This window comes from Equus przewalskii, chromosome 3 (assembly GCF_037783145.1).
Source record: "Equus przewalskii isolate Varuska chromosome 3, EquPr2, whole genome shotgun sequence".
NCBI lineage: Eukaryota > Metazoa > Chordata > Mammalia > Perissodactyla > Equidae > Equus > Equus przewalskii.
This window is the reverse complement of record NC_091833.1, coordinates 88,988,788-89,004,533: the sequence shown is the minus strand read 5'-3', so window position 1 is coordinate 89,004,533 and position 15,746 is coordinate 88,988,788. Positions and strand designations below refer to the sequence as shown.

Below are 15,746 nucleotides of genomic sequence, written 5' to 3'. Positions count from 1 at the left end.
GGGATTGCTGGTTGGAAAAAATTCCACAGCCTCGGCCCTGGCCAAGGTCAGACGTACTTTTAGCCTCTTCTACCCCCATGAAGCGAGGGAACAGTCAGGTTCTCGACTTTGTGTCTTACTCATGTTTGTGTTATTTACTACTGAGTCACCACAGATCACGTGACTTCACACATTTTCTCTCCCTTGGGTGTATAATGAAAGACACCATTACTCTCTTCAGGGGCAGTGGAAGACCCAGCTTATAGAAACGTCAGCTCTTTTAACAAGCCTCCAAAGACTGTCAGTTTTCAATTTTCCATTCAGGGCGGGGTTAATAATTGAGAAGATTCACATGACTCTTGATAAAAATAATTTCACACACTTGCTCAGAGCACCGACAAGCTTCTTTACTTGCATAAATTGGTTATTTTTCTTTGAAAAATATCGTTATTTTTTTACCTCAGAGAAATAACTTTTACCTGAAAAGTCTTATAAGCTTTATTTTTTTCCCCAGAGAGAGAAACTGAGGCTCTTTTTGCTAAGTTCCTGTAGTGACTTGTTGGCAGAGCTGTGAATAAAATCTAGGCTTCCTACCTCTTTCTTCTCTCTTTGATATTGGTGAACAAGTTTTAGGTGTCCATCTCATGTATAATTATTTGTCAGTAGAGAAGTGAGCTACAGCACGAGCAAATACTCAGTGCAGATAAATGCTTAACGTGTATTAAAATTTTGACTTATTTGGTATTGTTTAGGTCTTATGCTTTAGGAATCAATTTTTAAATATAAAATATCCATAAAGATATTTTGACTCTTTTTTATGATAAAATACCTTGAACGGATATAACATAATCTTTATGGCAGACATATGGTCTTTAAGATGTGTTTGTTATGAAATCACAGAAAAATCTTTGGGTCTTTGGGGATTATCTCATTATCAGAGAATAGAAGCATTTTAAATCTGCTAAAACCTGCCTGTGCTGTATATGTTGATCTTTGACATGAATTGAAAAGGGTTCTTTTTTCTCTCTCTATAATATCATTAAAAAGACACTGGGCCTTTAAGGTATTGGGCCTTAAATTGAATTTTCTTACATAGGAAAAAAAGGAAAAAATTGCTTTGGGTTTTAGGTCATAACAAAGACGAGGCCCTTCCTTAGGAAGGTTGAATTCCTGCTTGTCTGTGGTGGTGTTGGAGCTGTTTTTCATCCAGGTGATGCTGATGCTTGCTCTCTGTGGTCGAAGATTTGCCTTCGTGTCTGCTGCTGCTTTGAAGGGTCTTGTCAGAAGTTAATGATGAGAAGGTACGGCAGAAGGGACGATGGTAGCACATGAGACCCTTTTGTTCATTCTCTTGATCATAAGTTTACATAGAACTCAGTGGCTTGGCATCTCCGTGGGAAGAAGCCCCAGCATGTTGTTGTGAAAATGACACTGTCCTGGGTTGCTTACTCCTTGATTAAAACCTCCTAGCTCTGGGGGCCAGCCCGTGGTGTAGTAGTTAAGTTCACGCACTTGGCTTCGATGGCATGGGGTTTGCAGGTTCAGATCCCCAGCGTGGACCTACACATCGCTAGTCAAGACATGCTGTGGCGGCGTCCCATGTACAAAAGAATAGAGGAAGATTGGCATGGATGTTAGCTCAGGGACAATCTTCCTCAAACAAACAGAGGAAGATTAGCAACAGATGTTAGCTCAGGGCCAATCTTCCTCACCAAAAAAAACCCAACCACAACCCTCCTAGCTTGTAGTCAATCCTATTCAACTGTTAGGAAATACAAGACTTAGTAATAAATTGTCAGTAGTCATTGAGGAAAATAATGATGTTATGATTTGAAAAAATGTTTTTTATAAGATAAATTTAGTCTTTATGTGTCAACCTTATCCCAGCCATTTATTATTGAAGACTTTCCAAGATACACTGCCATGAAATCTAGAATAATGGCATGATGTTTGGTGAGCCACATCGGAGACAAACCTCTGGGAGGTGACAGCTTCTCCAGAGAGGACCTTTGGCTTTGGCGTGGAACCAGCCTTGGTTTGAATCCAAGGCTTGCCATATTGGGCTGTACATCCATGGGCTAGTTACTTAACCTTGTGGGGTGCTGTGGCATGTGAATCCTCCAGCATAGCCCCTGGCACGTGAGAGGTGCTGAGTAAATATTGTTCCCCGTCTCTTCTCTGTGAATGTTGTGCATTTCGCTCTCATGGGAAGGCATTCATGGTCCCAGATTCCCCGTGGGATCCTCCTTCAGTGCCATGTGGTGGAACAGGTGGGAGAGCGGATGGGCAGAGCATAATGTCGGCTCCTTGTGTATTCGTGCCCTGTGTGTGTCAGCGTGGGAGGACCAGCTACTGCAAGTTCCAAGTAACTCTCCTTCTTTTCTCTGCAGGTGCCTGAGATCATCAGCTCCATCCGACAGGCCGGGAAGATTGCCCGCCAGGAGGAGCTCCACTGCCCGTCGGAGTTTGACGACTCCTTTGCCAAGAAGTTCGAGGTGCTCTTCTGCGGCCGGGTGACGGTGGCTCACAAGAAGGCCCCGCCAGCCCTGATCGACGAGTGCATCGAGAAGTTCAATCACGTCAGTTGCAGCAGGAAAGCCGAATTTGACTTGGGGTCTCAGAATTCGGAAACCACCAACCCTGATGGAGGGTTTTCCCTCACGGATAAATTCCGGTCTGTGCTCCAGCCGGTGGGGAATGGCGAGCAGGGCCGGAGGCCCATGCGCAAGTCCTTCTCCCAGCCCGGGCTGCGCTCTCTGGCTTTTAAGAGGGAGTTTCAAGATGGAGGCCTTCGAAGTAGTAGTAGTATCTTCAGCTCTTTTGAGGAAAACGACATCGAGAACCACCTAATTAGTGGACACAATATTGTGCAGCCAACGGATATTGAGGAAAATCGAACTATGCTCTTCACGGTAAAATATTATCAAGCCTCGTGCTCATCCCCACTCTGAGATAGACGTCCAAAAGAAAATCCGCTTTATTGAGCGAAGATTCTTCATAAACGGCTTTTGGATTTATGTGTGAATCCATATATTTTCATCCTGAGTAATTCTTTTCTCAGGATGAAATCCTTACATGAGTCATAAGCCTTTAAAATCGTTGGGGGAATGAGGAGAATCTGTCTTATATCCTTGTATAATTTTTACCCGCCCCCCCACAATGGTTGTAAAGACACCTTTCAGTGTGGAAAGAACAATCAATATATAGAAAAGAGGCCCCAAAAGGGGTTTTTTAAATGTAAATTAATTACAAGTAATGTATTTCAACAAAACCTTTACTCCCTCTTTACTGTTGGAAAATACTCCCTCTTTACTGTTTTTATTAATTTATAAAAACATTCACTCTTTGTTAATCAGGATAGTTGGATTTGGGGATAAGGTGATATTTGAAATTTATACCCAAACTGAAATAGTAGTTTAGTCAACCGCTTACACTTTTTTTCTAGAAAAACTTTGGTAAGCTAAAAGTGAACCAAATACCAGAAAGGAATGGGCAGGGAGGCTGTCCCTGGCGGTTGGGGTTCTTGGCTTCCATGCTGACCTGGGCTCTTCTGGATGGGCTTGCCCTCCTTGGGAGTCCCCTGGGTCTGCCTGGTGGGGCTCAGAGCTGTCCCAGCAGTGAGCTGGCCTCTGACGACATGGGGAACTGATTGTTCCTCAAGCCCCCTTCTCCATTTCTTCTTTGGCGCAAGGCTGGCTGACGTTTTAGAGCAAAATTAACCTTAAGTGTAGTGTCTTGTTTTTGTGCTTCCCTCAGGGCAGTGAGATGGCGGAGGGGTAAGGAAGCTGGTTGACCTGGTGTGCTGCAAAGCGTGCTGTTTTGGCAGTCAGACTTGTGCTTTAAGCTGTGAACTATATTTAAAAAACTCTTAGTGTTGTTGCGAAAGCTGCTCAGTGCGTTTATTTTCAAATACTTATCGTGTGACTGCTGTGTACAGGGTCCCTAGCAACACGTGAGAAATACAGCAGGGAACAAGGCAGGCATGGTCCCTGGCCATGTGCAATTTAAATTCCAGCTCAGAGAGGCCGACAGTTAATGGTACAAGCAATTATCTTGTTTCACTTGTGATACATGCTGCAAAGGTGAAGTAGAGGATGCTGTGAGAGCATCTGGGCATCAGGGAGGGCTTCTTTGAGGAAGCAACTTTCACTGAGCAGAGGTTTCAGTGTGGCCAACTGGAGGGCGCCCTGGGTTCAGGGAGCAGCAGGTGAGAAGGGCCTGGGGGAGCAAATGCCACACAGTTAACAACATGACCTTATAGCACAGTCCTGCTCTGTAATGGAGGTTTCTTATGCTGACCCACGTCAGGAAGACCATGTTGACTCAGGCTAATCCTCTAACTTTAGAAAGCCAGGTGAGCAGTATATGAATGCCTAACACGTGGTGTGTCCTCAACAAGCAGTAGGTTATTTTAACGATAATTTAAAAAGACTTTTCAGTGAAAAAAAAAAAGTCATTATTAGAAAGTGTTTTGAAAGTTTTAAAAGAGAAGCTTCTCTTTTCTGGTAGATTCTCGTGTGTAGAAACCTCGCTTCCTTGCAAATGAGGGATGTGGGATCTGAGGTTTTGTTGCTCACTTTTGGATATTTGGTCCTTTCATCTCAAAGAAGACCACTGTCTGTGTAGGCGAATGCGCTAATAGTTGTCCTGTGCCACCTGAAATCCACAGGATAGATTATAAGCTCCAAAGCGGTTTTCTACAATGAGACAGGCAGAATTTTATAGGAGCTTACCCCTTGTCTTCTTTATTTTTATAGGTCATGAAATGAGAAAGTTTGTTTATTAATGTGAACTCAACTTTCATGACAAGCTGGTTTCTGTTTTTGTTTGTCTTTTAAGATTGGCCAATCTGAAGTTTACCTCATCAGTCCTGACACCAAAAAAATAGCATTGGAGAAGAATTTTAAGGAGATATCCTTTTGCTCTCAGGTAAGTGGAGATGGGTTATTGGCTCAATTGCAGTTGAATTTTTTAGTGAATTCTTTTACTCTCTGTCTTTCAACAGAGGTACTAAAGCTCACGAGACGTACGCTTTCTATTTGCTGGATTTGTGGTCTTGCGTTTCTTTCTCCTTTGCTTTGGTATATTAAGGCAAAATATAAATATAATTTTGAAACTAGGAATTTTGCTCTTAGCAGCCGTAACCTACTGGAGAAAATAGATCCACTTTCCTTTTTTTCAGTTATTGGTGGTAATGTTCCACAGTCATGATTTCCTGATGTATATGTGTGTGTCTTTGTGCACGTTTTATATATAAATTCATATATACACAGAAATACATATTAAGTAGATACTTATTTATTTTTTTAATACTTTATTTTACATTTTTTGTGACATTATTTTATTTTATTTTTATTTGTTTATTTTTTGAGGAAGATCAACCCTGAGCTAACATCTGCTGCCAGTCGTTCTCTTTTTGCTAAGGGAGACTGGCACTGAGCTAACATCCGTGCCCATCTTCCTCTACTTTATATGTGGGGTGCCTGCCACAACATGGCTTGCCAAGCAGTGCCATGTCTGCACCAGGGATCTGAACCGGCGAACCCTGGGCCACTGAAGTGGAATGTGTGCACTTAACTGCTGTGCCACTAGGCCAGCCCCAAGTAGATACTTATTTCTACTTTACAAAGATTCACAACTTTTTTTGGGTGTGGATTATTCTTTTTTTCTTTTTCTTTTTTTTTTTTTTTTTGGTGAGCAAGATTGGCCCTGAGCTAGCGTTTGTTGCCAATCTTCCTCTTTTTGCTTGAGGAAGATTATTACTAAGCTAACATCTGTGCCAGTCTTCCTCTATTTTGTATGTGGGATCCTACCACAGCATGGCTTGATGAGTGGTGTGTAGGTCTGTGCTTGGGATCTGAACCCACAAACCCTGGGCTGCCGAAGCAGAGCATGCAAACCTAACCTCTACACCACTGGGCTGGCCCCATAACTGTTTTTTGGTACCAATTATCATTATTTCTTCTTTCTTTCTTAAAATATCATAGTTATTATCTCTGAGGATGTTTTACTCATAATATGATGTCTGCTTGAGTTCTTTCTTGACAATCTCCCAAGTGTGTTTCATAGAGAAATTTTGGCGAGTCAGTTATAATGAGCTGTGTTGGTTTACTCAGGATCTTCCTAGCAAACATGAGATCACTTAAAGTTATCGTTTGGCTATTTTTTTAAACACTGACTTCTCATTTTCTCATTTCCATTTTCTCATAATTAGTAAGATATAATGAAAATCTCGTTTCTTGTTTTATGACATGTCCTAATAAGGATTCAAAAGGGAATTTTTTTCCAAATTGTGAAAATAAAAAAATGTTCTTTTATAGTTTGAATAGGGAACCGTTTACAAAGGAAAAATTTTTCCAAATCATATTCCCTGAGAAATAACCTCTAGCATATGCTTCAATTGCTGCCGGAAAACATTGATCGAGATATCAGGATATGTCAGTGGTTACACATTTATTGGGACATATTCGACCTGAAAGTGAGATTATCCACAGAATTTTTATCTTGATTTGCTGATATTTCTATTGAAATATTAATGTTAAATGTTTGCTTTTCCCTGTGATAGTGTATTATTTCCTAAAGTGTGCAGTTCACAAGTGTATAGGATTCTGAACTCTAAGCTGTCAGCACTCCTCTCTCTCCTGCTGACGCTTTCAGGAGATGCTCACGTGTTAATATGTATGGACGATGTGTGATCTGTATCAAGGTGCTTCTTGGCTGATGTTTTCCAAACCAGTTTGCATATTAATGTTTATTAAAAAGAGCACTTAGGAAACCACAGTAGAGCCTTGACCTTAATATCTTAGGTTTAAAAGCTTCTCTACTCTGCCTGTGTATCGTTTTTGACTCATTCTTCGTGCTAGTTCACTTCAGTATTGACTTGTTTGTTATCTTAGGAGTACAAGTATGTTTTAAATCTTTTGTAACCTTTGTGTTTGTGTGTACACATGTGGGTCTGAGTGTGTGTGTACAGTTGTGTTTCTTCATTAATTTCTCGTCTGCTTTTGATTTTCCAGTAGTTTTTTATTCTTTACTACCTAAGAAAAGTGCTCATTTTTCTGGGTCAGCTTTTCTCCACTTCCTTTTAGTACTGAAATGAGCATTAAAACCTCCAGTTTTTAGATCTTACTTCTCTTGTTGTGGGGATAATCTGAATAACATTTTAGTGGAATGATGTTAATCTTCGTCATATTTGAGAGATGTTTTTAGACATTAAAAATATTTGAGAAAATAATAGTTTTATTGCTCTTTAAACCCGTGCTGTGTGCATCTTAAGCTGCCTTTCTGGCAGTGGCGCCTCTTCTGGATGCAGCTCAGCATCCCCTCCCCGTCTCCCTGCCTCCCCAGGGTATTCGACACGTGGACCACTTTGGCTTCATCTGCCGAGAGGCTTCGGGAGGTGGAGGTTTTCTCTTCGTCTGTTACGTGTTTCAGTGCACAAACGAAGCTCTGGTAAGCGGGAAGGAGGGGTTCCTCGCTTGAGACCTCATTTACAAGGAATTTTAGCCTCACTAATGTTTCTCTCCTTAGCAAACCATATAGCCTCACTGACATGTCGTTATTTGGCTTTCATTATTCCTTCATGACTAATGACTCTAGTACATATCTGAGACTTACTTGGGTGTGCATTTTCAATTTTCATTACTTTTGAAGAATCTGTTCCCTTTCACCCTCTGGTCTAGCATTTTAAAAATGTCCTTGTGGGGTTTTGATCAGAGGAGTTGGCTTTTTCGCTCAGTTTAATTTGTGCCTTTAGTTTTTACCTTATCTCCTTTAAGAGCTGTGAGCCTCTAGGTAGTATTTCTCAGACTGTCACCCTAGCAGTTATTCCAATTATTGTCCTTCAACCTGTGACTAATAGTCCAGAAAAATCTTAAAATACTGTCTCTCCAGAGAGTCCTGAAATCTCAACCCAGCTCATTTTGAATGGACTTTTTGCTGGTTACCGCCTCTCTTCTCTTTGACCAGGTGGACGAAATTATGATGACCCTGAAGCAGGCTTTCACGGTGGCTGCGGTGCAGCAGACAGCCCGAGCCCCCGGCCAGCTGTGTGAGGGCTGCCCTCTGCAGGGCCTGCACCGGCTCTGTGAGCGCATAGAGGGTGAGTAGGGGCCCCTGTCAAGCTTTAGCATAGCTGGAGTTCGAGGTCCCAGGAAAACCTTCGATGGTCCACATCTGTTGAAACGTCCTGCCTAACAGAGGCTTGTATTCATTACACGGATCATTGGTGAACTTGCATTGTGCAGTGGAAGGCTTTCCTATGGTCAGGTATTATGCTCAGTGCTCGAGATTTGAAGATAAAAATCCATGTCCTCTTCTTCCATCTCCCCTCCAAGAGACTCTGAGGGTAGTGGTGGAGTCAGGAAAACAGGTTCCAAACCAGTCACCTAGCATTTATCAAGGTTGTGAATGGTCAGTCATATTGGCTGCCATGGAGAGATCTAGTAACTTAAGAGCTAAACAGTTTCCACTAGGTGTCTTAATTACAAGGTCATCGGTAGAAGGTCAAGTGCCAGAAGAGTTGTAATGGAGTGGAGAGGGCAGAAGCAGGTTGCAGTTGAGGAGCCAATGGGAAAGAGTAAAAGAAGTGTTGACTGTAAGTATGGACTACACTTTTTAGAAATTTGGCTTAGGGAGAAACTGTAATAAATGTTAGGATTTCCAGCTAATATTTATTAAGTACTTAAGATGTGCCAGGTACTGTGCTTAGTGCTTTCTTTAACATGTATTATTGTCCATTTAATCCTTACCACATTGTCGGGGGAAAAGGGACTATTTATTCTGTACATTTTAAGGATAAGTAAATTGAGGATTAGTGAAGTCGAGGAGTAAACTAGTGTCTGAGGAGTCCAGGAGTCATCCCCAGGTGGGAAAGCCCTCACTGGTACCTGCCACCAGGCTGTCCTCCCAGGAGAAGGCCATGGTGAGGGGAGATCCAACTGACTTGCCTTTTACAATTGGAAAAGTTTGAGCAAGGGGGACCGGCCCCGTGGCCGAGTGGTTAATTTCAAGTGCTCCATTTTGGCAGCACAAGGTTTCGTGGATTCGGATCCTGGGCGTGGATATGGCACCACTCAGCAAGCCATGCTGAGGCAACATCCCACATAGCACAACCAGAAGGACCTACAACTAGAATATACAGCTATGCACTGGGGGCCTTTGGGGAGAAGAAGAAGAAGGAAAAAAAAAAGATGATTGGCAACATATGTTAGCTCAGGTGCCAATCTTTGAAAAAAAAAAAAGAACCCAAGGGGCCAGGCTGGTCAGGATGGAATGGGGAAGATCCCTCCTGGACAAGGGCGGGCGGTCCATCTGAGGCAGGAAGAGAGCAGCTCTGTCTCAGGGGCTGCAGGGGCCGAGGGGAGAAGACAGAACCCAGGTCAGGATGAAGTGATGGCAGTGATGCTCATCGACGGAACTTGGAAGTTGTTCATTCCTCTCTTTTCTTGATTTTGTATTTGGTTCCATTTATGGGAGGATTTCTAAAGCTTTTTGTGTGTGTATGGTTTTGAGGGGGCGTCACAGGATTTAAGCAATCCGTGTTGTTGTAAAAAGAAAACAAAGTTTTGATAGTTTCCCATGTCTCTAGAATACTTATTATAAGCTCTGCTTGTGTAAAGAAAAAGGTTACCATTGTGGGCTGGCCCGTGGCCAAGTGGTTAAATTTGCATGCTCTGCTTCAGCGGCCCAGGGTTTCACTGGTTTGGATCCTGGGTGTGGACATGGCACTGCTCATCAGGCCATGCTGAGGCGGTGTCCTACATAGCACAACCAGAGGCACTCACAACTAGAATATACAACTGTGTACGTGGGGGCTTAGGGAAGAAGAAGAAGAAGAGAAAAAAGATTGGGAACAGCTCAGGTGCCAGTCTGTAAAAAAAATTACTATCTAGATCTGATTTCTTTTTTTTATAATTGTGGTGAAATACACATAAAATTGACCATTATAACCTTTTCAAAGTGTCGAGTAGCGTTAGTACATTCACGTTATTGTGCAGCTGTCACCACCATCCACCTTTAGAACTTATTCTTCTTTCCAAACTGAAACATTAAAGAATAACTCTATTTCCCCCTCCCCCTACCCCCTGGCAGCCACCATTCTACTTGGCGTTCCTATGATTGTTGCTCCTCTAGGTACCTCGTAAGTGGAATCATAGAGTATTTGTCCTTTTGTGTCTGGCTTATTTATTTAGCATAATGTTTCCTAGGTTCGTTCTTATTGTAGCATGTGTCAGAATTTCATTCCTTTTTAAGTCTGAATAATGTTCCATTGTGTGTATATAGACCATGTTTTGTTTATCCATTCATTGGTCGATGGACATTTGGGTGGTTTCCACCTTGCGGCTGTTGTGAATGATGTTGTTCTGAAAGTTGGTGTACAAATATCATTTCAAGTTCTTGCTTTCAGCTCTTTTGGGAATATGCCCGGAAGTGGAATTGCTGGCTCCTATGGTAATTATGTGTTTAATTTCCTGAGGAACTGTCACTCTGTTTTCCACAGTGGGTACACCATTTTACATTCCCATCAGCAATGCACGAGGGTTCCATTTCTCTACGTCCTTGCTAACACTTGTTACTTTCTGGTGTTTTTTGGTGATAACCATCCTAATGGTTGTAAAGTCGTATCTGATTTCCCTTTTTAAACGATATAAATTGATCTTAAGGTCTTCAAAGGTTCATTTGCTGGCATTACAGTGCTGTTTAAAAATGAATCCAAATGATTAATATTCATTCTCAGCTGTGCTTTCCTAGTTGTTACTATTTGCTGACATTATACAGAATGTATCTGGGAACAAGAAAAATTTGCTTTAACTAGAGATCCCATCTGAGAGGATCACTGACCCTTTCCTCCCTGGTTGTCAAGATAAGGTAAACGATGACGGAAATGTCCCTTAAGAACTTACTAAGAAGCCAGCAATGCCTTTGGCCTTGAAGTTAAAGCAGATCATGTTCCGCAGGAACTGGAAGGATTCCAGAGTTCCGCTTGATAAATCTCTCTTTGGTCTGGCTTCACTTTCAGAAAGTTAGAGCTGAAAAGTTTAATCAGGGTTGGGATTTTGCCGCTGTAGTTTTGCAGTTATCATTTAATTCATCTTTTTACCTGATAAAATCCAAGCAAAGCAGAAAGCTATGCTAATGAAAAAGCATCCGTTAAATAGCACGGTTAGAAGGCTGGTGAGGGTATGTTTTGCCTGCACAATGGGAAGCATTTCTGAAGTATAGATGGCACATTATTAGAGGCATCCTTAGTAGGGGAAATGCTAATTATTTTATGAACAGTTGCAGGCCCTTGCTTTTTGCCAGGTTCCACTCCTGATAAGTAGAATGAAGTGGTTTATTAAAGCTCATTGTATGTTCCCGTAAGAGTAGTTCTAATAGAAGTTACCATCTGGCCAAGAACTCCAGAAACTGTGGAGAGGACCAATGACGTGGCCACAAAAAGAAAGACTTAAAGACTGTTTTCTTAATTGTTATAGTCACGTTATGCCCCAGAATCTATAAAATAGGATCAATACACTGCATATTGATGACATTGGGCACTGACAACATGTAAGAGGTGTAGCTGTGCTGGGCGTGTATTTGTACAACTGCTAGTAGTATTTATATAGTATTTTGCTTGTTTTAAAGTTTAGAGGAGCATTTTTGGAATTACCAGAATGAATTATACTTTCACTAAAACAAAAAAAAAGTAGAACTGAAGTTTCCTTTTGCTCTCTAAGTAAATTTGCCTCTGGCAAAGCCAAGCCACTCATCAGAGCTCCCTCTAATAAGGGACAGCAGGACGATGTGAAGGGGGCTTGCTGACAACCCATGGCTGCGGGGATTGTCCTTTGGGAATGCTGTGACTCCAGTTCCCTTTTTCTGTGTTGCTCTTTGCCTCCCTTTTCCCCCATAAAGCCTTTTGGCATCCCATGGGGAGTGCCATGTTCTTGCTGTAGAAACCACCAAGGGGTGGCCGAAGATGGTGAGAAGCCACGTGGAAGGTGTGCAGTAAACGCGGATTGGGGAGTGAGGCGTGGACCACCTCTGTTTTGAGATGGGGCGGGAAGGACCCAATGAATTGAGGCATCCTGAAGACAAGGATCAGATTTGTCGAAGGATCTCTTCAGACCTGCTGAATATGAAGAATAGTCTGTAATGCATGATTTCACCTAAGATTGTTAGATGTATGTAATTAGTCTAACTCCTCTTGGGACTTGGGGTTTTTCTCCACATGGGAGTGTCTCATCAAACGATACAGTTATGTCTAAAACAGGATGCTTACGCTGTCTCAGAGGCATCCATATGTGGGAGGGTTTTTAGTTAATGATTACTGAGTGCTTATTTAAACACTATTTTGATTCGACGTTTAAGTGTTTAGTGCAATAATGCCATCTCTCTGCTTCCCTGGCTTGTGTGACCTGACAGCTTGCCGGAAGAGCACCTGAGTTGTGCTCTGACAAACCCATCCGTCCTTTCTGCACGTTTACCCACCTCTGAATTCCCTTTGGTACCGAAGCCCCTTGTGTCAGGTGACTTGACTGTCCTGGACTGTGGGTAAAGGGAGGCAGTGGAGTGTTGAAGAGTTTGGTCTCTGGAAGTAAACAGACATGGTTCGGATTCTAACTCGGTCCCTTACGTAGCTGATGATCTTGAACAAAATACTTGACTTCGCTGTGCCTCAGTTCATCTATACATTGGGATTACTAAAGATACTGCCCACTTCAAGGGTTATTTTGAGGAATAAATGAGATTTTTACGTGTAGTGTTGACTCAAGTGGCACGATCACTTAAATATTGGCTTTTATTTTTATGGTGGCCCCTTAGGGTTTTCTTGGCCAAAAAAAAAGAAAAAAAGGTGTGGGGAGAGAAGCAGGACTTCCTGGAAGCTGAGCTGGCTGCAGCAGTTCTAGCAGGGGCCTCACCACAGCGGTCGGGAGGGTGGGGGCTCTGCCTCCAGCTGCGGTGGGATGCGGGAGCGCTGCTCTGGGGCGGGCTTGGCTGCTAATTGGCCTCCTGACCTTTGGCAAGTCTCCTGGCTTCTCTAGACCTCAGCAGACTCATCTGTAAAACAGGCATGATTTCCAGGTCCCGGTTCCAGATTTCAGAGGGGTCCCCTTCCGCCATCCTTAGCTGTGTGGATGCATCTGCCCTGTTCTCTGGCTCAGCCTTGGCGGAACCCCTGTGCAGAGGCTCACCCTCTGGAGGAGGAGAAGGGAGTGGAAGGTGGATGAGGAGAGGGCTGCCCTTGGAATAAAAAGGATAGGCAGCAGTTTTTTTCACAGCACTTAGGTCAGCAAATCTTTTCATTCTCAATCTTCTCATCATGTGAGACGTTTCTCTCCTGCACCGAGAAAAGGCAAAACAGGGTCTGAGCCATATTTGTGTGGGGAAAGAACTTTCTGAAATGCCAGACTCTAGTGGGCACTGAAATTGTGATTTTATTTTTATAACTTTTCCTGAAAATTCTCTGTAATAGTAATTAAATGGTCTTAAGACTATTAATAAGCAATGGGTGGTAAAAGGAAAGTTGTTAGCCACATGAATCAATTTTATGTGAAGGAGCCTAACATGCAAGAGAAAAATGTATGTCTATCAGTTTTCATATGGAGCATATGAAATGTTTCATCTGTTTTTTCTTAAGAAAAGTTGTCAAGTTTATATATAAATACGAGAATTTGTCATTTTCTGAAGATAATGTTCTGATTGCGTGAGGTGTTTTAACATGGAGTGGTGGCAAAAAAAAGTAGTTTGGAACTGCACAGACCTGACGTAGAGTCCAATGTGGTGGTCTTTGGAAATTACGTAAGCTCTGGGTCTTGGTTTCCTTAACTTTAAAATGGGATAATCGAATCCTCTTCATCAAACAGTTCTGAGTATTAAATGAAGTAATGCAGGCCTAATGTTTAAGACAGGCCCTGGCATGTGAGGGCTTAACTAAAAAGTGCTAGTTGTTGTCACTGTCATCATCATCATCAACATTATTATTTATTAGAATTTCCATAAAACATTGAAAGCCTGAAGTGAGCAGATAAGAACGTAAAGGGAGTGGGTATGGAAGGTGCGAACTCTGCCTCATAACTTTTATGTAGAGTGTTTTCATGTCTCTCTTTTTTTTTCTTAATAGGGTTGAGCTCTTCCAAAACCAAACTAGAACTCCAGAAGCACCTGACCACGTTAACTAATCAAGAGCAAGCAACTATTTTTGAGGAAGTTCAGGTACAGTACTGGTTTTTAATTTCTACATAGAAAGAAAAGGCAGGCAGCTTACCCTTGAAGTGTTATTTATAAAAACCAGCCAGCCAGAGCATTCACAGCCCCGAGGAAGTGGCCCTGAGTTCCTCTTGGTTTAAACTTTAACAGCCCCATGGAAGGGCCAGGTCAGAATCGCAGATTCACATCAGGTCTCGGTTTTCATGGTGAAAGCAACTCAACCAGGGAAGCTGTCCCTTAAAAAAGATTGTTAGAATGAGAGAAAGGAAATTATAAAGTGGAGAGAGCCTCAGCTGGGAGGCAGAAGAGCTGGACTTTGGTCCCCCGTGCTCCTCTGCTCCATGGGAAACCTCTGCCAGCCGCTGGCAGCCTGCTTGGGGTTGCAGCCCTGAGTGTGGGCGTCAGAGGAGATGACGTTTTGTGCATGACATTGTGTGTTAATTGTTCCTCCTCTCTTTCATTTTTTTCAGTTTGAAAATAAATTTAAATAATAAAAATTATAATATATGAAACTTAAACATAGAAACAAAATAAAAACAAAAACAAGCTTGTTGGCTTTCTGCGTCCAACCTGGAAGCGCGCTCTTGTCCTTGCAGGGAGATGCAGCGTATCCTGGGGAAACCGTGCCGCGTGTGCTGGCACGCCTGGAGTCTCCTCATTATGAATCTTTAATGAGCTCATCAAAAATTTCATGTCTGTGTTAGCCGAGGGGCATTTTCTACGGTTTCCTGGCACTTTTCTAGGGAGGAGAGCACATCAGAACAAAGAAGAAATCTCTCTATTTTGTGGGGGGAGGAGAGCAGCAGGGGTCCTGCAAATAGATGTGTCATTAAACCAAGCAAGAAGGCTGGCAGGCCTGCACTGTGAGTTCTCGCCTCGCCTTGTTGGGGGAAAGACTGTGCAGATGGGGCCCATGATCTGTTTTCTGTTATTGTGAAAAATTAAAGGATTGTCGTCTTCTTTTCAATCATGTGCTAGAGTTTTCTTCATCTCTATTTCTCCTTCCTCAGTAAGATTGGTCTATGTTTATAGGAAGGTTTTTTAATTTCATAAATAGCTTAGAATGTAATTTTCACAATTTCCAATTGCCTTTAAATTTTTTTGTTTCCTTCAGCATCGACTTGAGACCACTACTTTTTCTTAAAGCATCTTTAGAGTTCTAAGTACACAGTACTCTGAGGCAAATTTAATGTCATTTGTACCGGGAATTCATGAACAGATGGGCAATTTGCTTCTTACTAGTGTGTTTACAATGGAGGCTGGGCCTTTGTCGTCTGATGCCGGCCCACTTGCTGTTCCAGTGCTGTCGGGTCACTTTGGGGAATGTCTTTCCCATAAGTGTAGAAGGTGCATATTCTTGCCCTAATGCTAGTTTTCTTTTTTAATTAGACATCACTCTGTAGCTTTCCCAAAAACAATTCGATGAGTCAGAATAGGTAAAACACAAAATGTTCCTGTGCAGCAATGAGAAGTTCCTAATGGATGTGACTCTGAGATTCACTTTGATCCATGTAAGTTTTTAGATACCCAGTACATTATGGCAAAGAGACTTTAGAGAAAAGTGGTGGGTGACA

At 42.3% G+C, this 15,746-nt stretch overlaps 1 protein-coding gene across 6 annotated transcripts in view; it reads left to right on the top strand.

Moving 5' to 3' along the window:
- The window catches only part of TBC1D1 (TBC1 domain family member 1), a 217,699-nt gene that overhangs the window by 100,634 nt on the left and 101,319 nt on the right, over positions 1–15,746 (top strand). For all 6 annotated transcript variants that reach the window (XM_008523029.2, XM_008523028.2, XM_070615168.1 and 3 more), the window contains 5 exons: positions 2,370–2,891; positions 4,819–4,908; positions 7,327–7,431; positions 7,948–8,080; positions 14,087–14,178. In XM_008523029.2, the coding sequence (XP_008521251.2) occupies positions 2,370–2,891; positions 4,819–4,908; positions 7,327–7,431; positions 7,948–8,080; positions 14,087–14,178 (942 nt within the window). The remainder of the gene's footprint in view (positions 1–2,369; positions 2,892–4,818; positions 4,909–7,326; positions 7,432–7,947; positions 8,081–14,086; positions 14,179–15,746) is intronic.